Genomic DNA, 25,649 nt, shown 5'->3' with positions numbered 1-25,649 from the left:
ATCATGAACACAGAGGTTTGTAATTCAACAGTACAATCTGTTTTTGACTGTCCAACATGTTAACATGAAAAGATTCCTAGTGGTACTTAGAGCCAATCTCAATGTAACTCTAAACCATTGTACAAATATGTTTGAAGGAAAGAACATTTTATGCTGGTAGTACACTATCAACAGCCAATCTATTCTCATCACTTCATCTTTCATCTTCATTTCATCTTTCAGCACACGAGGAATAAGTTGAATAAATTCTGTTACACATTACACTGGCAATATCTACGCCATGTCGCTACAGGAAGTAAACTATGAGCATGATGCCGACACTGACAAGTACACACAGAGATTCACAACTTTAGGTAAAACATAGTAACAAAGATAAGATAAATCTAAAAAATAGAAATAATCTTTTATAGAAATATTGCAAAAGTAGAAGATGAGATTTCAATACTTCGGCCCTTGTGGCAAGAAAAACATGGAAGAGTGAGGGTCTTGATCAGCGGCACTACAAGACATCTCAGTCATGGAATGACGAAACCACAACGTCTTGTGTCCTCATTACATGTTTTGTGATACGATCAAAACCTGATTATTTGAGTCTCAAACAGCAAATAACTGTATACTCCTGATCTGTGTGCTTTCCCCAGAGGTTTGTGGACTAACAGACTGAACTAATTTTCAAGTAACTTCAGGGTTGGTTTTCTATGAAGTTGATGTATAAAACTCACAAAGTGAATGAGTCTGGGATCTGAATGACAGTGGTTGGCTGATTGGTGAGTGAGTTCAGCTTCTTTTAAATATAACAAAAGTAAGCACACAATTCAAGTAGACTAGACGCTGTCTTCCAGTTACATAACAATATGAAATAACCTAGTGTTTTTCTCAAATGTTGAGTAGTATATGATATTGTTTATGTTTTCCCGGTGAGCTATTAATATGACGTATGAACTAAATCCAAACTTACAAGCAAACAATGCAGCAGATTTTGTTGTTATTCAGTAACAATACAAGCTGACCTTGACCTTTCCTCCCCTGGACAATATGAGATGACCTTGCATCAGCTGGAGCAGCAGGAACCAGCACACACACAGTAGTACACATCAATACACACATCAATACACACAGTACACCAATCGACCAACAAACAGGCTCATGGCTGTCACTGGGGATCAAGTTTCGCACAATACTGAATACTCTATGGATAAGAACTTCTTTTATTTCGTGAGTGCTTGACATAGTACAAGAATATGTGTCAAAACATTGCACTTACAAAATAAAACAAGTTGCTATTCATAAAGTTTGTTCAATTTTGTATGTCCCAACTTCTAAAATGCAACTAAAGACAGTCTTGCACAACTTTGTAACATCCTCAGTGGCAAAAGAAGGAAACTATTTCCATACATGTTAATCAACATTTCGTGAAATATTGGTGAACAACGTCGTACTCTATAACAAAAGCCTTGTACAATGTCTGCAATGGATAGTAAAACAAACATTCATCATCTGGCACAATCCAGATTCCCACAAAGGACTGCTAATGTGACATATAATTGTACACATTGTACAACCAAGATGAGTGGAACTTGAGGAGTCAATCACCACATTTGGGAAGACCTGTTGATGAGATGATAGACGATACCAGCCTTGCTGACATCATGACCAGTTCTGAAGTCTGTCTCAGTCGAGATGCTGGTGTACACTGAAGGTATGTCAGAGCAATAGCAGGTTACAGATTCTCAGTGATGATCTTGAAGGTAAGATCATGTTCTCACCGCTAATCAGCTGCCAAGGTTCACACACAAAAGGAAATCACATTTAAACGATGATCAAAGGACCAGACAGCCTCAACAGGCAGGTAGGCATACACCCTGGTCCGAGTGTACAGAGATGGGAACATCAGTGATAACTCCCTCACCCATCATCACAGATGCAAAGTCGCAGATGTTCATGGCTGCCATGTCACAGATGGTTGAAAGTCAATAGCAAGAGGAAGCCCCTAAAACAAGATCTGTAAGCAGTGCTGAGAGAGAACCTGGATCAATGGTCCCTAAAATATCTTTTACACTCGGTCATGAACAACAAAGGTCCCCTATATTTCACAATCCTGCCATTTCTCCAGATGATCAATAACCTCAGCATTCAAATCAACCTTAACCTCTGCTACAAGTCAATATAGGTAACAGGAATATCATACCAACAGAGACTTCACATGAAGAGAAACGCCAGACACATGCCACACACAATGGTCGTCTGGCAGACGATGACAGCTAGCATTCAGCCACTTTGACCATGTTTGGATATAGCAGAGACCATATCAGTATATGGCCTCTGGATATAGTTCTAGCTTGGCAGCCATTGTTTTGAAAATTTAAAACAAAAACAGGTTGAGATCCTCAGAAAATGTCTTAGATTAGCATCCTTGTAGTTCAGGTAGTGAACAGTTTTACAACATAAAGAAGGAAGCTCTCATACAACACACAGTTTATCACCCACTCTGACAACTCACTCCACTTATCTATGTTACAGCTGAACACCCCTGATATAGTGACATGTTCTGTACATGCCCAACACAGATAAGAAAGTAGTGTTTGAAATCAAGGTGGAAAGTCATGGGGTCCTTATCCGAACGTAAAAACTTAACATACTTAAAGTTACAGATTTTGAGGGTCTTTAGACATGAGAAGACTTTTAAGGACGTAGGATATCCCCAATTTTGAACACTGGAAAGGAATGGGCCTGTCTGAAAGTAAACTGGAAGAGCCAGGACCTGGGTTACTAATGGTGGAAATATGTCTCTTTCAGATCATGTGAACACACTAAGTGTGAATCAACACAAACGTATTTAACTTGTGCTGACAGGAAGATATGGAGAGACTGTTGACATCGGAGCGACTGAACACAACATGCACAACATCAACAATGATGAACTGTCACATACACTCAAACACCAACAAATCTCCCAGATCACGAACAGGCATTACACAACCATTTGCACAAACATTGAGGTTAATTTCCTCTGTGACAAAAGGTTTGAATGATACACTAAACATGAAGCCCAATTTAACATTGTACAAATATAACCAATTACCTACAAAATATAGAAAACAATCTCTTTGACATATACACTTTAAAAGAGTTTCAATAATCGCATGACATTTCAAAGCTAATATTTCACATAAATAAATTCTAAATGCCTATAAAAGATGAATTCTTGTATCATGTGGTTGAGCATATTAAGTACATGAAGAAAGAAAAGATCTGAAAATATTCAGCTTGTAGTCATGACAACAGATATGGTAATGATGGCCATTGACAGATGATTGAGATGTGCAAAGATTTCCGTTCCACCAATAAATGGAGGCCACTACAGCACTAGCACAAAGTGTTCACAGTCACTCACAGCCATTACATCACTTAAGCAAACTTTGCTAACATCACATATTTGATTATAAAATATGAATGATTATGATTATACAAAATAATTTTCCATTTTTTGACATTTATGTTAGAGTTGTGCACTGGGTGACGATAGAATCTGGCACAGGTGGATCTCCAGGTCTGCAACACAGGTGGCACAGGTGGATCTCCAAGTATGCAACAGCATATAGCACAGGTGGATCTCCAGGTATGCAACAGCATATAGCACAGGTGGATTCCCAAGTATCAGTGCATCATCTGTTGAGGAGCAGGTAGTGTTTGAGACTTGATGGCAGTGGGAGACTGTCGACACTCTGCAAGAAGTTCTTGCCATCAGATTGTTTAATAATGTGAGATCGAAGAACACATTTGCATTGATGACGGAGGGAGTGGGGTGTTTTGGATTCTGTATCCAAGAGTTCAACAATATCTTCATCAATGTCACTGTTTTGAAGCGCCATACACTGAACGGATCTGTGGAGGTGATACCCCAGCCATTAACACGAGTTTGATTATTTCCACATTCCCATGCTTGGCAGCCCAGAACAAGGGGGGACTGTTCTGCAGGACAGTAGGGCCCTACACCACCAAGACTACTGCCATGCACAATCAGGGTCTTGAGTATTATTGAACTCACTCTGTACATAAATGCAGCAAGAAGGGGTGTACAGTTATATTTATCCATCTTGTTAACACTAGCACCATTAGCAATAAGATACTGTACAAGATCTGGCATCTGTTGTCGTGATGCTACCCACAATGCAGTATGGCCCATGTTGTCTGCAGCATCAATATCTGCACCCTGTGACACCAGGGTCACGACGCCCTCAAGGAAGTGCATCCGACAGGACGTCACAACTGGAGGTTCAACACGACCTAAGTGGTCTTTGCTGCTCATGTTCAAGTCCATTTTTTTTGTCTTCTCATGATGTCTCATAAACAGATGAAATATGTCAAAATGTCGCTTGTAGAGAGTCAAGGATAGAGGAGTAATATCTTTGATATGATAGTTCAGATCCAAATCTGGATATGACAACAGCAAGTTCCGAACAGATGTCAAACATCCTTCTTCTATTGCAGAAAACAAATCATATGATAAATATGACTGGACATATCGGTTTGAAGTCTCAAATGTTGTTTGTGTGCTGTTAGGTGATTTGCACTGTACTTCTTTGTGCACATTAGCTTTTGCAACAATGGTTGCCTTTGCAACTATGGCTGCGATTTGTGACATTGTGGTAGAATACATGTATAGATGGGTTGCAGTTCTTGTTGGACAGACTACTTGGGTTTACCTTTCGACGACTCCTCTCTACAATTTCAGTGGTGTAGTTTTTAGCGGTGCACCATTTGTGGAAAATCACCACATGTAAGTTCGTATTGTAGCGCTTGCTGCTGTTATTGTACTTGTGTGGTGAGATGACCCCGAACAACTAACAGCTTGCCGATGACATGTGTCCCCCAGGCTACAGCCACAACATCGAGTCATCCTTCCATCCTTCACCGTCAAGTCTTCTGCTTGGACTTTTGTCTCTCCATTTAAGCGTGAATGATACTCCCTGTTGCCAGATTTGTGTGATAGATGCAGAGAAATTCGCCACAATTAAATTCAATCTGGTGCAGCCATGAACAATTTTCCAGCTACGATATTTCAGCTACATCCGAGCTGTCAAATGTTGATATTAGCCCCGGAAGTATATGGAACGTCACGGTGCCTACTATCATCCATAAAACGTTTCACACTAAGACACTGGTAATGGTTGTCAGTTGATCTATGAATTATAATTTAAACCCATACAATAAATTCACAAAACCGACTGATTAAACGAAATGTAGAGCGTTTAATGTCATTGCGTCTGTAGTAAATAGGTAAAGCTATTTTCTTCATATAATATTATAGTATTATTTTTGATAAATGTTCCATTAGTAAACTGATAAGAGCAAAAGTATTATTCCTGTAATACTGTAATACCAATTATTGTGCATATTATTAATGGTTTTAGAATTACAAGAATAAAATGAAATGTTTGTATAATATGTTTATTGGTCGTAAATGCATAGTTTATGTCAACAAGTAATGTATAATACTTATCAAAACAATCTAGAGCTTTTGTTAATTAATCTTGTCAAAAGGGGAGGCCGTAAATGCATAGTGTTTGTCAACTTCGACATCATATTCTTCATATAATATCATGTAGTAATATTTCTGATAAATGTTCCGTTAGTAAACTGATAAGAGCAAAAGTAATATTTCTAGACAACACTGTATTACACCAATTATTTGCATGTTATGAATGCTTTTGTAAAGAATTACAAGAATAAAATAAAATGTTTGCATAATATGTTTGTTGGCCGTAAATGCATAGTTTATCAGAAAGATTACTACATGATATTATATGAAGAATATAATATCGAAGTTGACAAAAAAATATTCATATATGGCATATATGTAATCATTTGAAATAAATTGGGTCATTTTGATTACCCCCTGGGGCAATTTGACAAAAACAATCCTGGAATTTTGACCAAATCTGCTGGGGCATTTTGTAGCTGGGGCGATTTGACTGGCAGCCATAAATACACCGTAGGCCTATTCCTGATTTATGATTTCGGTTTCTGAACATCTGAATCACCACGAATGAAATAAAACAAAGGCAGAACACGACTATTCATATAATGCAGTGGCTGCAAATTACTATGTGAACTAACAGTGGAATTTAGGACAAAACACTAACAATAACAAAACTAATATATGTTCAGGCTTACAATGGATTATGTAAATTATACTTCAAGACCATTTTCCCCTCCTGTCAGTGTCACGAATATTATATATTTGTGTATCACTTTATTGTTTTTGAAGGACATGGAAAGTACTTTCACTTATCGTGAAAGCAGTTGAAAAAAATTAATGAATGTATTTCCCGGGTATTTCATATTTCATTACATAGTCCGCTGTGTCTAAAGTTCGTTATCGTTTCAGGCTTCTTTCTCCTTCGGTCGTCTCCTGATTTAATAGTTAGTTGTTTGGAAAATATTATTGACAAATTTCAACCAATCAGGGCCATGTATTTTCTTCTTGCGAGACTTGCATACTTTGACAAGTGCGGCAAGTTAAAAGTTTACGTTGGTTACAGGCGAAAGGTTTCAACCAGTATACCGTTATGCCGACTATTTTGCGGGCAAAGTGTATTGTTGTCGGTAAGATTTGGAATTCGCGTACGACCCGTGTATTGACATCTAAATCACAATTGATTATTCGTATTCATAACTTAAACAATATTCACATTTTCTGAAACGTCCCAGATCATGCAGATGCTTAAATAGTTTTATGGAATAGAGAGGTGTCGAAGCTGTAGTTGTAGTAATAGTTCTCGTCGCTGAGTATACTCCGCAAAGGATACACAGCTTGCGTGGGTATTCGCACATCTTAGTTCGAATTCCTGTTGGCCATGATAATTTGTTGTACAGGTCTGCCCCTAGAGACAATTCAGTGCCGTTTTATATCGTTTATAACCTTATTAAGCTATCGATAATTCATTGGCCAGTTCCTCTACTGACACCACAAGTTAGATTTTTATGAATAACCAATGTGATTTTGCTTCAATAAGTAGATCTAGTGATATCAAAAACTATGTAACTAAAACCAACATTCTCCATATGCTTCTGGGTGACATCGCCACGCATTTAGAGTGGTTCTACAACAATTTTAGAAGTTCAGTGATGCAAGCATAGCAGGATGGTGTATATAACTCTGGATGAATCATCCTGGTTATAACCTTTTAAAGGGCCACTGATCCAGAGCAATTTCCGTGGACTGGTTGTTGCTTTTGTTGTTGTTTTTCTCCAGTGAGTACCTGGATGATATCCCCGAATTCATGACTGGTTCGTTACCTCTGCTGGGCCACCCTCATGTATAAGTATAGACTGATCAACAAAGATGAAATCTTTTTTACTCGATAAACTTATGTTGATTTTGTTGTAAAATTATGTAGACTTTGATGAATAATTTGGTTTCTTATAAAAAATATTCACTTTGATAAAAATGCCGATTTTCATGTAAACTTTTGATTTCATAGTAATGTTGACTTTATAAAAATGTTAACGTAAATGGATGTAGTTTGACCTTGATTTGGCGAGAAGCCTGATACAATAGCATTGTTTTGAAAGTGCCGCTAACTAAGTACATAGGGAGTCTTGGGGAGAATAGTCAATCTGAATGTTGTATTAAATGGCATTATTTTGATAACAAATGAAAACATTGTAAGTTTAACCATCTGCCAGTGGTAAAAAATGTTAGGACTGAAATGACGAAGTTAATGTACATCTTTATATTTTGTCTTATAATCCTAATTACATGTAGTTTAATTATCATATTTGTATGGATTTTGAAACTTAATTATATGCACACGATCTGCTTATACTTAGTAAATTTATAACATGATTGTAATATCTAGACATTTTATAGATTGCCAAGGTGTATCATATTTTACACACACGCCCTGAGTGCGACCTAGTGTATGTTGTCTGTCTCATTACACTTCATGGCAAAAGAAAAAGATTCTGTTGAATGCCATAACAAATAAATGAAAACAAAATGCAAATATTAGAATTAAAGTTATAGCAACAATATCAGGCTGTTACCTTGTTCGGGGAATGTATCCATCAATATCCACATAAAGGAATGAGATGCCATTCATCTGCAGATGACAAAGTATCCTGTTCCATGTCATGTGTCTTTTAACAGTCTAATATGCAAAAATGTGATGTATCGTTTCAGGTTTTTCACATAGGTGTATAGTCCCATTGGTCACCCAAGATAACACACCTGGCAACTAATTGCATGATGTCTGCCATTCTTTAAAAAAGTAATTTAGTTAGCCAATAATGAGCAATCAATCAATGTATTGGCGGTAATCCTTTGAAGGAAGGACATTGTTTTTACAAAGAGACTTTACGACCCGGTGTATTCAGTATAGATTAGTAAATCTACATACATAACACTACCTTTTGACAAATCAAATTGGATCAGTCATTATACCATCCAAACATTTGAAACTCTGAAAAAGCCTACACTGCTGGGATACTTTATTACAATCAGACAAGAACTACCGGGGATATTTTCAAATAACGGCATCTGATAGGCATCCACCCTTCCTAATGTCCCACTGATTAGGTTGAAGAAATTCTGCCAGGGTGGACAGTAGCCCAGTCCCTGTGTCCATCATGGTCGAGGGAGCAGAGCCTGACCAGTTTGCAGCTAGGTTTTCGTAATTAGACTGTTGGCTGGAAACATTAATCGCTCTTGATCAGTGGCCCTTCAAGTGCCACCCTCTCATAACCCTCCCCATCCTTTTAAGTTTATAATATCCATTTATGCATATACATTTTCAATTATCATCATTTCTTGTTGTTTTGAATATTTTTTGTCCTTGTCTACAGTTGAATGTCAGCCCACTAACATCTTCAATCTTGATGCCCTTAGCAGCCACTTATTTCTCCACCTTCACCTGGACTTCCCCTTTCTATTTTTAGCTTCTTCCTCCATAACTGGAGGCATCCAGTATTATAACTGCCTAGCATCTAACTTCCATTGACACCTGTCAGATGCTACCTGTCTTCGATTGGCCTTTTGGTCCACTTCTCAATCTAAACTTATGTTCTCACCTGTTCTCATGCATTCTGCATGACCTCTTTTGAGGGAGGTTTTCTCTTTTCAGGTGAGAAACATTTCAATATTGTTATCTTTCTGTATCTTGTTCTGGAAACAAATATGAATTATAAAAGGGTTTCACAGCTCTTCATAATAGTAGAATATATTTTGTTGTAATATTATTTAATTTATTCCCAAAATATTTACCTGCTTAAACATTTTTGTAACATTGACAGAGCACATGGTCTTCAACCATGTGCTACAGCCATGTAATACCCTTTGGCTTAAATTATAAATAATATTCTGCATGAACTCTATTGGAGGAAGGTTCTATCTTTTCAGCTTCCTCACATCCTTGACAATAGATATCAGGGATTTACCGGGCGTGAATTCCTGCGTCCTATATGCATAAAAATTGACAATGGACGCTACGAAATTTATTAGCGCATCCACAGGGACACAAAAAAAGTCCAAATACCTTTTGTAAAAATTCCAATCGAGTAACAATCAAAGAGTTTGCTACAAGCTGGGTTATGGTATCATTTGCAGTTCAATTACTGTAACAATTAATGTGATGATCATGATGCACAATACAATAACAGTATTAATAATAATATTTAAGTGTCTGGGACCCCCATTTTGTTGTCCAGGTCCCCTGAAAGTTAAGAGTATGAGTCCCAGGGACCCTAAAAAAACAGAAGTCACGGTAAATCCCTGAGATATGAAACATCATTCTCATCGAGAACTGCCTTGTTCTGACTAGCAGCCCAGTGGCTGGACTTTCATTAACCACTAATGTTACACTAATGTACCCAGTTAGGACATTCCTGTTTCAGTTTCCAACAAACACTGCAAACATATTCATTATCGTGATGTTCTGATCCAGAATCAGAAATGATGGTTGGTTGGTTGGTTGAAAGCTGCCATCCTTTGTCTCATTAAGCGCTTGATTTTGTGCGACTCTTTCTTTGTCATTGGTTTGACCAGACTGAATAACCTGAAGGCCAAATGATGTAGCTGTAATCTGTTGTACTGCATCATATTATATCTTACTCTTGTCAATTCAGGGGAGTCCGGGGTTGGCAAGAGCAGCATTTGCCAAGTTTTTCACAGTGATGGATCCAGTTTTCCAAAGAATTATAGCATGGTAAGATGGTCATTTGTCATCATGTTACTTGCTACTTCATATAGTCTTGCTTATGCTGTATTTGGATTGTGTAGCTTGTGCCCTAATAATGCTTTCATGTAGGCAAAGGAAGAAAAGTAACAAGTCTTTGCTCATAAAGTGACATCTGAACATGTTATTTGCATGTTAAGAGGGTGAGTGCCTATTGTCCCATGTGGTTGGATTGTGGTTATGTAAGAGAGGCTAAGATATTGTTTTCTGTCTTGTGCAATTATTTAACAAGGCTGTATTCAGGCAATCATGGTTTATTGTCTGCCGCATGTCTATACACATGGAGGCTGCCATTTTACATGCAAAATCCTGGATGTACCCGGTCTACAACCAGCCACATTAAAGGCCTGACTGTACCCATGTGTACATGGAATGGCTGTTGACAGCTGGATGATTTACAAAAAAATATAAGGTTACTATAGAAGTCTGTGGGAAAACATTTGGTGTTGTGTAACCCAAACATGCACTCATTGGTCTAAGGGAGATAACTCCACATGTCTGATCACAGCCACACTGTATTTGCTGTAATATAATAGGCAATGATGAAACAGAAAATCGAAAGATTTGATATATTTTTTCAGAGATTGAGCTATGGTGAAAAGGCATAGTTCCAATGCTGATGAAACAAACCTCTTCAATACTAGCTACTATGTAATTATGTAATGATATTCATATTGATTACTTTCAAACTGCTCTAAAAGTTTGTTAGGGTGATTGGGTGGTGGTGAATACAGAAAATGTAGGCAACAAAATGTTTTGCTACTATTCCCAGCCATCGCAGGTGATTTTCTATGTTTGTATGATTCCCAGAACACAGGGGTGGAGCTCCTCGTGAAGTCCATCAATATCCCAGACTCTCAAGACAGTGTGGTAAGTACACAGTCAGGTGGGGTTGTGGTGTTAGGTTAGGTAGGTGTGGCTAAGTTGTACTATCGTGATCTTTGAACCATATAGTTCTAAAGTTGGGATAAACAGGATCACTTCACTGTCAACTGTAAATCCTGAACAGTAATTGTTTCAATCACTGAGAGCTAAGGGTGTTAAAACTGTCATTATTAGTTAATGATCCGTCGGCTGATGTTTGAAGTATACTGACCTGGTGTGCACTTGTATACGTTGCAGTATAGAAGTACATATTGTTACATGCATGCGTCTGTATTTGTAACTGATCAATGACTTTGTGATTGCAGGAAATATTCATGTTTGATTCAGCTGGTAAAGAAATATTCTCGGAAGTAGTCAGGAAATTTGTAAGTTAACTCTTTCAGGCATAATTTTACCACTTCTCCACTAAGGAGTACTACTTGATATACTTTGCTATGTCATCCTCCCGAGGCAAGGAAGTAACTGACTATAAGGGTCCAGTTTCCAACTAGGCTGGGGTGTTTTGTTGCTCGGACCTAGTGCCGCCAGTGGTGGCTGTTACTTTTTATGCTCCTCCTACTGACCAGTATGATTCACCTCTCATATTGCTTGCATTTACTTTAAACAAAGCTTGCAAATCTGCACATTCTTAATAAATTCGTGGGAATTTATCATTTCATTGACTGCTTAATGTAAGAATATTTTTCGAGCAATGGATTCTCAAAAGAAAGCATCAGTTGTAAATGTCTCCTAAACAAATCAACCAACCAGAGTGCTTGCTTTGACCACGCCCCCGTTTTGTGCGGACACATCGTCATCCATTTGTGTCAGGATCGTTTAGTTGAGGGTCAAAATCGGGTTTCAATCAACTTGCAGAAATAACAATAAAGAATTGGTTGGTGTCATGAGTGGTTCTCGATAGGCCAATCATCCATGATTATGTTTACATTAAGTTTTAATCGGCTGCATGCAATGGTAGCGTAACAATTGGTAAAGCAGGCGGGTGGGGTACACCAAAGTGTCCGGCCTTGTCATAATGTATTGTACTGTGAAGCATTTCGGGTCAGGGGTCACCTCAACTGTTTTATGTTTTTTAATATCTTTAATCCTCACAAAGACACGAGGGCCTGTGGGTAAGAATGGAAACTCGAGTTTTATGTTATGGATGAAGTTGCCATATTACTCTTAAAGCAAATGCTTCAACTTTGTTAATAGTTTACAATCTTAAATGTTTAAACTGATCCTATCTCACGACTTGCACCTCTCTCTCTTGCTTCGACTTTTAGTGGAACGACTGTAAACTCATAGGCCTCCTTGTCCATTCGCCCGTGCACTCCATGCTGCTCTCCTTAATTAGCTTCCTAGTTCCTAATAAAGCTTGCAGCATGCTCCACTAATTGCCCACGTGACTACCATGAATGATCTTTCTCTTTCTTGTCGCACGACTGTGTGGACGTGCTGTATATTAGGGACATTATTTCACCCTAACATCATGGGGAAGACTGAAAATCAGTCAAGGAAAAGGAAAGTTTGTGCTCAATGCAAGACGAATTATTCGTCCCTCGACCCTCACTCGTCTTGCAGTGACTGTATTGGACAATGTAACTGGAACAAACGATGTGGCAAGTGTAATTCACTAAAAGATGAGGATTTTATGGCCTACCTTCGTGTTTGCACCCAGAGAATTGCCGATAGGGACAGGAAATCAACAGAATCTGATCCCACTCCCGCCAAGCGTATCAAGTTACAGTGACAGAAAATTGTACCTTCACGCAAGAAAGCGACGTCTGCGGTTCAAGAGGATTTTATGGACGCGTCATCAGATTCTTACTTATCTGAGGACGTTCGGCACCTATTACGTACGCATCAATCACATCCTTCCATAGTGTCAGATCACTTGCGGGTGGTTGTGATCGATAATTCTTCGTTGCCTGTCCCATCTACACTACCAGGGGACCTTAGATCGACACTATCATCATCCAGATCATCGGTACATATCCCCTCGACTGTCTCAATTTGTTTGGAGCCTGGCCAACAGCGTTCAACCAGCCAACTGTCTCCCCACAGTTCATTGAACTGGACGGAGCTGGCTACGACAGCGTCGCCAGGGGACGTTCATCATGAATTAACACTTCAGGTTTCGTCACCTAATCGCCGATCCAGATCGCCACATCATTCTAGATCACCGGATCGATCCAGATCACAGTCACGATCCAGAGCACAACTACGATCCACATCACCTGATCAATCCAGATCACCTAACCGATCCAGATCACCAAACGGGTCCAGATCACCGGACAGATCCAGATCACCGAACCGATCCAGATCACAACATCGAAGTAGATCATCGGACCGATCCAGATCACCTAATCGATCCAGATCACCGAATGGATCCAGATCACAACTTCGAATCAGATCACCAAATGGATCCAGATCACAACCTCGAATCAGATCGCCAGACCGATCCAGATGACCTAACTGATCCAGATCACCAAATCAAGTCAGATCGCAACTGCAAACCAGATGACCTGTTCGATCCAGATCACCTTATAGATCCAGATCACGATCACAGTTTCCAGTTAGTGCATCGAATCGATCCAGATCACTTTACAAGTCCAGATCATCTTACCAACCCAGGTCACCTATACGATCTAGATCACCTTACAGAGCCATTGACCAATCGGGATCACAGTACAGATCCACATCTCATGGCCGATCCTATTCAGATGGTCGAACCAGAGCTCCAGTCAAAACCAGATTACCAACTAGAACTACAGCGACCCCGGACTAGTTCTTCATATCATACCGGATCACCTAGCCATACTAGGGAATCCAGATCACCGGCTTACCAACCTACTTCGGTACTTACCACGTCGAGATCTCGATACAGCTCCTCTGACCGACGTTCGGGCGATCATTGATCTGATACCACTAATAGGCCTACAGCCTCTTATGATGTTCCGTCTACACGTTCTGAGAATCCTTCGACTCACTCTAGGATCATCGCTGAGTCATGGGAACCTGATAACAATCCCACTCCTACAGCGACTCCAGATCTAAATATGATGATCAGGGCCATAACCTCAGCCTGGAACCAAATACAGCCTTCTACTCCAGTCCATCCGGCTTCAGTAGCTCCTGGCTCTTCATCTGGTCCACCTCCTGAGATTGATCCAGTCCAAATAGCCATGACTGCATCTCCCTCTCACTCTGAGTTATCTACCCCTGGGGGTAGCTTTGCAGCAGTTGAGACACCTCAGGTACTCCTTTGGATTGTTGAGAAGCTCCAACTTTCCTTGAGTACTTCAGCAGATGACCTGGATCACTCTTGTACTCTTAGGAACCGGGATTGGTCTACCATCACCCTACCATCTCGACCTTGTATTCTGAAATTATCCAGTACGCTAAATGATGGTTTCAAGAGCCTGAAACGAATTAAGGACGGATTCTCTGCTCCCAGATATAATCCTACCTCTCATGTCCACGGCCTAACAAAAATCTCTACGGCTCCAACAGTTGATGAGGATATTGGAACCCTGTGTGGCAAACGAGCTGCTTCGCCCTACCTTATTGAGGACCGAGAGTTGGCTCACATGGATTCAGCCGTGAGAAAGACGTTGCCATCTATTAGTTGCGTGATTGCAGCAGTCGACGTTGTTAACACTGCTCTGGAGCATACTTACTCCGATCAAGACGCTTACGCTTCCGAGGATGCATGACTTTAGCTCTGGACCAGTTCCAAATTATCCTGGATCAGTTGTCTCGTTTTTTGGCTACACTCTTGCTGTTCGCCGACTTGGTTTACTGACTCCCTCTTCAATGGTAGCATCCAAGAAGTATCTAATAAAGTTGAAGAAGAAACCCACTTTCAAGTCTCGATTGAACTGTTAAAGATACAGAAGTCACAGCTCCAGGACTCATTAAAACAGCGTCGAACTGCACAGTTCACTACTACAAATCCGGACTTACACAATCTTTTTCCTGGCGCATCCACTCAAGGCCGTGGCAGAGGAAAGAGATCTGGCCGTGGTGGTTTCCCCCGTCTACCCCCCCAGGACCAACTCTGGCCCAGGGACCAGCGCCGAGAAGCAGTGATGGCTTGAGACAATCGCACGACTGGGACCTCCCACCCCCAGTCGTTCCGATTTACAATACTTCGGTAGGCGGGAGATTGGAGATCTTCGCCCCGAATTGGACCATCCTTAAAGATCAGTATGTCACCAGCCTGCTACTTCATGGCTATCAGCTACCCGTTATTGGCAGTCCACCTCTGACGTCGCATCCGGCTCATCGCTCATATCCTGTGGACCAGATTCAGACTCTGCAATCCACAATAGGTACGATATTAGACAAACTTGAGATAGAGCTCCTAGGTCCATCGCCCGTCACTCCTGGATTCTACTCCCCCATCTTTTTGGTTCCAAAGAAAAATTCCAACAAACTCCGGCTCATCTTCAATATGAAGTTGTTCAATGCCCGATTCCTGCTTCCACCTCCTCACTTCAGGATGGTGTCGATCAACCTTTTACGCACCATCTTGAAGGGAGACTTCCTCATCAGCCTAGATCTTCAGGATGCTTATCTTCACGTTTCGATACATCCAGAACACCGGAAGTACTTTCGCTTCGTGTTCAACGGGAATCACTACCAATGGAAAGTCCTACCATTTGGAATTTCCACAGCCCCGTGGCTTTTTACACGAATTACCAAGCCCACTTCGAAAGCTACATAGACGATTGCATCCAGGCTCAACAGGATCTGATCGTATTGCTTCGCCAGCTACAGTTAAACACCACGCTGCTCAGACAGTTAGGGTGGCTGTTGAACATCGCTAAATCGGAACTAACAATTCATCGGAGCACTGTTCGACACTTGTCAAGGGATGATGTTCGTACCTCACGACAGGTGGATAAAAATTCAGCAATGCATTCCTCCAGCACTGTCTCAGGCGAGAACCTTACGACAGTGGTAGGAGCTCAGCTCAGCTCAAGCCTTAACGTACAGAGGCCAGCTCCAACTTCGGCCGATACAGCGATTTCTACGCCCGTACCTTCAGGCCGACAACCCCAAGGAACTCATTTGCCTTCCAGAACTGCTTCTTCCAGTCCTTCAATGGTGGCTCGATGAACGGAATGTTTGCGCCTCTATGAGTCTCTATGATGCCCTTTGCACCGACTCATCACCTTTTCGTCGATGCATCCCTCATGGGTTGGGGAGCTCACTTCCTCGACCACCAAGTGGCCGGGCTATGGTCATCCGACGAACGGGTACTTCATATAAACGAGCTGGAATTCAAGGCGGTAATTCAAGCCATCTCACATTGGGCAACAGAGCTTCAATCAACCAGTCTGTTGATCCAATCAGACAATTCAACAGTGGTTTGGTATATAAATCATCTAGGCTCGACAGGCTTGGCGTATCTGCTACAATGGGCGATCAGGTTCTTCCATCTCATCGACTCACTCAACATCGTAGCCAGAGCCAGACACATTCCCGGGGTTAAAAATGTGATCGCCGATGCCTTGTCTCGATCCAACCGACCGTCCCCTACAGAGTGGAAGTCACTGCCCAAGATCTTTCGGTCGATGATCTACCCGTTTTCACGGCCGCAAATAGATCTGTTCGCCACAAGGTTCAACAACCAACTTCCAAAGTTCGTATCACCAATCCCAGACTCCTTGGCGTGGGACCTCGACGCGTTGGCAATATCATGGGAGGGTCTCAATGCCTACGCGTTTCCCCCTCAAGCTCTGCTACCAAAAGTAATACAGACACTATTGGCCACCAGCAACATACTACTGCTTTTGGTCGCACCCTTCTGGCCAGTGAGAAGTTGGTTCGTCAACCTAAGAAGCCTGGCAGAGCCAAACCCAGTACCGCTTTCCAACCGGGACGACCTACTTCTTCACCCTCACTCGGAACTGCGCCACGGGTCACCTCAGACCCTCCATCTACATGTTTGGCGCATCTTCCGAGGTCTCTCATAGCTAAGGGCTACTCTTGCCGAGTAGCCACAGCTATCACTTCGACACGTTCCTTGTACGACAACAAGTGGAAGAAGTTTGAAGACTATTGCAAGCTTAGGGGAACTGCATCTCCCACTTCCACCTCGGCTCAGGTTGTTGCTGAGTTTCTCCAGCATCTCCACACTACGAAGAAACTCAAGGGTACTACGTTAGCTACCTACTTAGCCGCCAGTAACTCGGTTTTGGCTACCACGGGCACTGAGATTTCCACTGTTCCCGAGTTGCAGAGTCTACTACACTCCTATAGACTCTCTGACCAGTCCAGGAAGTTCAGACCTCCGGCCTGGGACCTGTCCGTTGTCCTTCGTCATACAATTTCTACAGATTATGAACCCTTAGAAGACAAGGACTTTGACAAGTGACATTCAAGACATTCTTCCTGGTAGCTTTGGCTACCGCTGCTCGTATATCTGAACTGCATGCGCTTGATGTCAATCGGGTGCAGTTCGAGTGGAAGAGGCATGCCAAGGCTTTCCTGGGTCTCCGCTGGGACTTCATTGCGAAAACCAACTGCCAGGGCAACCGGACCGGATGTTTACCATTCTCCCGTTGTCCACCATTCTTGGGCCTGATGATAATGAAGATTTGACACTCTGCCCTGTTAGGGCTCTACACGTTTACCTTGCTGCCTCCAGGGACCGTCGACGGCTACGGAAGTGCCTCTTCATACCCTTGTCGAACGCTTCAAGAACTGAGGTTTCCCGGACCACATTGGCCTTCTGGATGCGTGTCATGATCCTGCGAGCCTACCCCTTTGCAGGGTTGCCTCCTCCAGCCGCTTCCAATCCTCATGAGACTCGTGCACTAGCCTGGACGATGGCCCTCTGCTCCTTGACCACTATCATGGAAGGTTGCTTCTGGCGTTCTGATACAGTCTTCTCTACACATTACCTGCGAGACCTGTCTGTCACGGATGTCCAGGGACTACACCAGTTCGGACCTCTTGTACTGGCTCAGCAGCTTACATCGGCCCAACAACGCAGATGAGGGACGGTTCCGCATTCGCGTTACTACTTCCTTGTATATACTGAATAAGAGTTGAACTGGACCTCAACCTTTTGTTCTCATTATATGGGTTTAAGAACTACTTCACTTGGCCTCCATACCAAGGCATCGGAAAACGGCCACCTAGCGTGGCCCTATGGACCTGAGGCACAATCAGTATGACGATGCAGAGGTGTTCGACATTCACGCTTACTGACCTCTACTCCACGGAGCAGTTACATCAGTGAAGTGTGACACTCCCAAATTCCAGTGGATTTAGTTGCGTTCTGCCTCCAAAGTTGCCGGGCACATCCTTTGACTAAGCTTAGGCCGAACACCACATCGCTCGGGAGCACCCATCTCCCTGGGAGTCGTTGTGCTTAGTAAGCCAAGGGGTTCCGAAGAACCCACTACAAGCATAGGAGTTGCGTGCATGCGTAACAGGCCTCCCTTGTACATCGCTATCTACGGTTGTCATCAGTCCACACAGCTCCAAGACAAGCTGTTCGCACTGTCCAGACAGAAGGGTAATCTGCGGCCCACCGTCCAACCGTGGGATAAGTGCAAGTTGTGAGATAGGATAAGTTTAAAAGTTTGGAAATTATAATATAAATTGTTTATTTATATACTTATCCTATCTCACGCGATGGATGCCGCCCGGCCTCCCCATTACTCAGATTACAATGTTGGCTCCAAGATGAGAATGATCATTCAAGGTAGTCACGTGGGCAATTAGTGGGGCATGCTGCAAGCTTCATTAGGAACTAGGAAGCTAATTAAGGAGATCAGCATGGAGTGCACGGGCGAATGGACAAGGAGGCCTATGGAAAAAAGTTTACAGTCGTTCCACTAAAAGTTGAAGCAAGAGAGAGAGGTGCAAGTCGTGAGATAGGATAAATATAAAAATATTCAATTTATATTAAAATTTCCAATTCTGGCCATCGTCAAGCAGTCTGTTGACTGAGTGTAAGCCTTGTATACCTTATTGACTTGTGTATTCCTGCAGTGGGAGAACCCGTCCATGGTGATGGCTGTGTACGATGTGACCAACGAGACCTCTTTCTCCAGCTGTGAAAAGTGGCTGGAGAGGGTTCGCTCCCAGTGTCCAGATGTAGTTCTGCCAGGTACACCTGCATCAGTAATTCTTCATATTACATTCATCCTCAAGTTTCGAGAGCTGTTTGGCTCCATTCTACACATAACAGTTTTGATGTCCATCTCATGATGTTCAGGTGTTGTTCAGTATTCAGTTAACAGCTTAGTGTTAAAAATAAAGTAAAACAAATCTTTGGCTTGAATTGTTTTGAAGAGTTACTTCCCCTTTCTTGTGACTGGTTTGGAGGCTCTATTACTGTTATGAACAGGCTTGATCAGAAGAGAAAGACCAGTTCTTAAGTAGTTTTAATATTCCTAATTGGTAAAAGTTGGGTTACAAACCTCACGATGAATTACCCCGCTTGATGATCTTTGTTTTATCAGAATTATGCATACTACTCAAATTTTGCTATGGTTCATCACTTTTAATGAGTAAGCGAGTTTAGTGTTATGCCGCATGCAGCAATATTCCAGCTATATGTTGGCGGTCTGTAGATAATCGAGTCTGGACCAGACAATTCAGTGATCAACAGCATGAGCATCGATCTGTGCAGTTATGAACCGATGACATGAGTCAACCAAGTCAGCGAGCCTGACTAGCTGATCCCGTTAGTCGCCTCTTACGATAAGCATGGGTTACTGACGATCAATTCTAACCCAGACCTTCACGGGTGTCACCACTTTTAAGGTAAAGGTAAAATGTCAAATTGTGTGCAACTGTTAGAACAGCCAAAGACAATATTACATTGACCATGTTGAGATGTGTAATAAACAAAAGTGTATTATCATATGCCACACCATGACAACAAACAACATGTTACCTGTAATTGGTCAGGCCACCTGTTAAAATAGAAGTATCTGACCACAACTAAAATGTCTCAAAAACAAATTCATCGTCCAAAGAACCAACTTTCTGAAGTGCATCTGCATGATGCAATCACACCCTAAGTGTCTGGCTGGTTCATTAAGAGCTGTGAAGTTCCTGCAGAGTTGCTGGAAGGACAGTGCACTATGAGAGGAGGATGTTGCTGGAAGGACAGTGCACTGTGAGAGGAGGATGTTGCTGGAAGGACAGTGCACTGTGAGAGGAGGATGTTGCTGGAAGGACAGTGCACTGTGAGAGGAGGATGTTGCTGGAAGGAAAGTGCACTGTGAGAGGAGAATGTTGCTGGAAGGACAGTGCACTGTGAGAGGAGGATGTTGCTGGAAGGACAGTGCACTGTGAGAGGAGGATGTTGCTGGAAGGACAGTGCACTGTGAGAGGAGGATGTTGCTGGAAGGACAGTGCACTGTGAGAGGAGGATGTTGCTGGAAGGACAGTGAACTGTGAGAGGAGGATGTTGCTGGAAGGACAGTGCACTGTGAGAGGAGGATGTTGCTGGAAGGACAGTGCACTGTGAGAGGAGGATGTTGCTGGAAGGACAGTGCACTGTGAGAGGAGGATGTTGCTGGAAGGACAGTGCACTGTGAGAGGAGGATATACAGCTTGTTCCACATGTTTTCAATAGGGTGACTGGGCATGGCACTTCATGTTGAGTTTGTGCAAGTCTTGTTCTGTTGCACCAGCATACGGTCTCATACTCCTCCAGAATGTCGTCCCTGCACTGCACACCTGTCGTGACCCGCTGTAGGACATGGTGATCAGTTCTTCTAGCTCTACTGATCCAACCCCTAATTTTGATAAAGCACCATCCATAGAGATCATCTGTGGTTACCAGTCATTGTGTACCAGGATATTTAATCTGTCTTTGTGGGATGTTTTATTTTATATCAAGAAACCATTATCCTTAGCAAACTTTGAGTAGTATACTGTAGGATACACCTGTTTCCTGATGATAGGTAACAGTCATCATGTGACCACCTCTGTTTCTCTCTATATATTGATATAACTTATGAGAGCCACTTTGTGATAATGTATTGTATTGCATTGTTCCCAATTTTTGCAATTCCTGTCACAGGTGTGCTGATTGCCAACAAGGTAGACCTTGACCAGAGGCGAGTGGTCAGCCCCAAGGCAGGGAAGGACCTGGCCACAACACATCAACTGGAGTACTTTGAGTGTTCAGCTGTGAGTACTTTACCTGTATAACTTCTCTCCTCGCTCTGAGGGATGTTGTCTTGTCTGTCAATGATTTATATGGGTTTTCATGTTCCTGTATGGTTCAGCCATGACTCATGTTTGTATTGGTTTACATGTTCCTGTATGGTTCAGCCATGACTCATGTTTGTATTGGTTTACATGTTCCTGTATGGTTCAGACATGACTCATGTTTGTATTGGTTTTCATGTTCCTGTATGGTTCAGACATGACTCATGTTTGTATTGGCTTACATGTTCCTGTATGGTTCAGACTTGAGTTTGTATTGGTTTACATGTTCCTGTATGGTTCAGACATGACTCATGTTTGTATTGGTTTACATGTTCCTGTATGGTTCAGACATGACTCATGTTTGTATTGGTTTACGTGTTCCTGTATGGTTCAGACATGACTCATGTTTGTATTGGTTTACATGTTCCTGTATGGTTCAGACTTGAGTTTGTATTGGTTTACATGTTCCTGTATGGTTCAGACATGACTCATGTTTGTATTGGTTTACGTGTTCCTGTATGGTTCAGACATGACTCATGTTTGTATTGGTTTACATGTTCCTGTATGGTTCAGACATGACTCATGTTTGTAGGTTTACATGTTCCTGTATGGTTCAGAGTTGTTTGTATTGCTGTTTACAGAAGGAGATGCAGAATGTGGACACACCCTTCTTCTACCTGGCTGCTGAGTACCACAAACTGTACAAGGAAAGAGTACAGCTGTTTCAGTCTTTAGCATAAACACATGGTTGGGTGGTGGGTGGCTTAATGGGGTGAGTAGTAGTATAGGTAATAGCTGTACAGGACCACAAAGGTGCACCAAGCCTGTAAGCTCCAAACTAGCCAAATCAGCTCCCAGAGTCACAATTTTTTTTAGTGTTTTGCACAAAACTGCATTTGAGTTTATGGACCACTTTTCGTTTTCATTGGGTTTTTTTGTGCTTCCCAGTAGTCTATCCAACCCCAAGACAGGTATACTGAAAACTTCCTCTTCGGTTCCTGAAGGGACAAACGACCCGATCTAATCTCGGCATAGGCTTCGTGCGATAGCTTGGTTCCGGGCATTTTGTTGTGTTCCATACCTAGTGTATCTCGAATTCGAGTGCACTTGCATCGACATACTGGTGTTTTTGTTTCGGTATACCTGTCTTGGGGTTGGATAGACTACTGGGAAGCACAAAGAAAAAACAATGCAAACAAAAAGTGATCAAAAAACTCAAATGCAGTTTTGTGCAAAACACTAAAAAAACTTGTGACGCTGGGAGCCGATTTGGCTGGTTTGGAGCTTACAGGCTTTATGCACCTTTGTGGTCCCGTCCAGCTATTCCCTATACTACTGGGGTGGGCTGTTTGATGGATGGAAACAAAGGACCACCAGTAGTCGTGTGTTCTAAAACACATCATCCTAAGCTGAGCTCTATTTGAAATGAAGCCAGCAAGCCAGCATGACACAGTCACTTATGCAGGATTGGTATGCCACCAGTAAAGAGCTACAAGGATAAGCTGTCTGTTCCAATATGTAGTTTTGTTACTGAAACCATCAGCTGGAAGTGAGCTGTGTTACGTTTTACCCCGATGTCTGCTGCTGTAGTGATGGAAGTGGTATGTAAAGAACTACAGCCCATGTGGCTGGTCACAAGGCATCTTCACCATTACATGTTGAACTATTGATGGACTCGGAACATTCCATGAGACCAGGCCTGAGGTTCACAGTCTAACCTCAGTCTGAGAAGTCCCGATGTTGCATGTTTCCCTACTTTACCAGTGGTCATACCCTCCAATTCACTGTGCTGACCTGCCTCTCTTGGACATGCCAGAAACATGAATGTGGATTTGAATCCCATGCTCTCCTTCATTATGGGACTAGGTTTGTTGGTGTCATACCTGTGCTGGTATCACCCAAGTTTGGTTTAGGTCAAAGACCAGCTTCTGTTTCCTGTTTCCCCTCACATCAAGCTCACACCCGTGATACATGTATATACATATCTCTGAAATCTGTTTTAAAAAACAGGTGATAACACATATCACACACTCTTGTCTGAAGTACAACTGATTGTAGACATTCGGTATCAGGGTGACTCATGCCTGTGTACTTTTGTTGGGAATGTCCACATCTTACCGTTAGTAGGTATTTTCCTAAATTTTGTCCTGATTCAAAACTACTTTTAAGCCCAACAACACTTGTACTTTAGACAGAATGTAATGTTTTGACAGGTTGTTTTCACAGCTTGTACATGCCCGTCTATTGTTTGTGTATGAAGTATGTCTCTTGTGAAATGTTATTAAACATTATTTATTTCTTTTCAAGAGTTATATTTTTGTAATTATCACTTCAGCGGTGTAGTTATTAGAGTGAAAGTTGGGTGGGGTGTTACCCTAGCGGGTTATATCACAAGATGTTACAGGCTAGTGCTTGTTAACCATGCCCATGGGAAGGGGTGCAAACAATGACCGGTAAACTCAGAGTCAGTGTGTATCAATATTAAACTGCTCAGTAATATCTCGGTGGGCTAGCAATATATCACCTGCATGTCTGAACTGTTATTAACTGACACAAACGTCGGGCCTACATGCACATGGCGGTTTCATAAACACATGTCCTTCCATCAAAAGACAATATGCCCACATAATGTCCTGTCAAAAGACAATATGCCCACATAATGTCCTGTCAAAAGACAATATGCCTACATAATGTCCTTCCATCAGACAATATGCCTACATAATGTCCTTCCATCAAAAGGCAATATGCCCACATAATGTCCTTCCATCAAAAGACAATATGCCCACATAATGTCCTTCCATCAAAAGTCAGTATACCACATAATGTCCTTCCATCAAAAGACAATATGCCCACATAATGTCCTTCCATCAAAAGTCAGTATACCACATAATGTCCTTCCATCAAAAGACAATATGCCCACATAATGTCCTTCCATCAAAAGACAATATGCCCACATAAATGCCCTTCCATCAAAAGAAAATAGACCCACATAATGTCTTTCCATCAAAAGTCAGTATGCCTACATAATATCCTTCCATCATAAAGCAATATGGCCACATTATGTCCTTCCATCAAAAGACAATATGCCCACATAAGGTCCTTCCATCATAAAGCAATATGGCCACATTATGTCCTTCCATCAAAAGACAATATGGCCACATAAGCTCCTTCCATCAACAGGCAATATGCCCACATAAGGTCCTTCCATCAAAAGTCAGTATACCAATTATGTCTTTCCATCAAAAGTCAGTATGCCCACATAATGTCCTTCCATCAAAAGAAAATAGACCCACATAATGTCTTTCCATCAAAAGTCAGTATACCACATAATGTCCTTCCATCAAAAGACAAAATGCCCACATAATGTCCTTCCATCAAAAGACAATATGCCCACATAAATGCCCTTCCATCAAAAGGCAATATGCCCACATAATGTCCTTCCATCAAAAGACAATGTGCACACATAATGTCCTTCCATCAAAAGACAATATGCCCACATAAGGTCCTTCCATCAAAAGACAAGATGCCCAGATAAGGTCCTTCCATCAAAAAGCAATATGGCCACATAATGCCCTTTCATTAAAAGGCAATATGCACACATAATGTTATTGCCATTTTGCCAGTCGTTTTTATAAAGTCAAAGATTAAGATTATTATGTGTGATCGCCTCGAACATTTACCGAGAAGCTGTAGCTGTACACATTGTTTCCCGAGACAGTATGTAGTTCCCGTTCAACTGATTGCTAGTGGTATTGTGCATCACGAATTACTGTATATGTTTATTTCTTATATAATGCAATCAATTGCATCTACAACAACATTATGACAGTTCCGAACAAGAAAACACCATAATTTGGAATGGACTCGTTTCTGTATACATATCTAGGGTGCGTATCTGTGGTACCAGTGCCGACAACGACCCCTTCAGCATCATTAGCATGTAGATTGACAGACAGTTCACCCTACCAATTACTGTTGCTGAAGGTGTCATGTCAGCACAGGTACAACAGATATGTACCCTAAACAAAGTTAACTACAGAAACGTAACAGGTAGCGACGAGCCGATATTCCGAACACAAAACCGAACCCGTATGTAGTTTTTTTCCCTTCAATTGAATGCGAGTGGTGGTGTGCACCGCTATATATACCCTTTACATCCACCATCTTACAAAGAGACACCCAGGGAAAGCAGTCGAACTGACCACTCTGATGGATCATTTCGTGGACGTGTGGAAAACATGATGACAGAGAACCCAGCTAACATCACGTAACATCAGGCCCATTTAAGGCATTCCGGAACTGGGCCTGTACTATTTTGCTGTATGTCGTAGGCTACATTATGCCAGTACCAAC

General features: G+C 41.8%; 2 protein-coding genes across 2 annotated transcripts; one reads left to right on the top strand and one right to left on the bottom strand.

Moving 5' to 3' along the window:
* Nucleotides 1-3,532: 3,532 nt before the first annotated feature.
* LOC124290200 (ankyrin repeat and SOCS box protein 10-like) lies at nucleotides 3,533-5,104 on the bottom strand. Its single transcript, XM_046726900.1, is given in 3 exon segments — nucleotides 3,533-3,870; nucleotides 3,872-3,963; nucleotides 3,965-5,104. Coding segments are annotated over 3 exon segments (993 nt in total). The 5' UTR covers nucleotides 4,661-5,104; the 3' UTR covers nucleotides 3,533-3,665.
* Nucleotides 5,105-6,478: 1,374 nt separating this feature from the next.
* On the top strand, nucleotides 6,479-23,597 carry LOC124290233 (intraflagellar transport protein 27 homolog). Its single transcript, XM_046726947.1, has 7 exons — nucleotides 6,479-6,609; nucleotides 10,129-10,208; nucleotides 11,049-11,108; nucleotides 11,429-11,488; nucleotides 19,119-19,236; nucleotides 21,166-21,275; nucleotides 21,938-23,597. Exons 1-7 carry the CDS (start codon nucleotides 6,573-6,575, stop codon nucleotides 22,034-22,036), a joined length of 564 nt encoding a protein of 187 aa, XP_046582903.1. The 5' UTR covers nucleotides 6,479-6,572; the 3' UTR covers nucleotides 22,037-23,597.
* Nucleotides 23,598-25,649: the final 2,052 nt, after the last annotated feature.

Source organism: Haliotis rubra, unplaced genomic scaffold (genome assembly GCF_003918875.1).
Source record: "Haliotis rubra isolate DU_JTF1 unplaced genomic scaffold, ASM391887v1 Scf46, whole genome shotgun sequence".
Classification (NCBI taxonomy): domain Eukaryota; kingdom Metazoa; phylum Mollusca; class Gastropoda; order Lepetellida; family Haliotidae; genus Haliotis; species Haliotis rubra.
The sequence above is the reverse complement of the archived record's forward strand: the minus strand, read 5'-3'. Positions and strand labels throughout refer to the sequence as shown.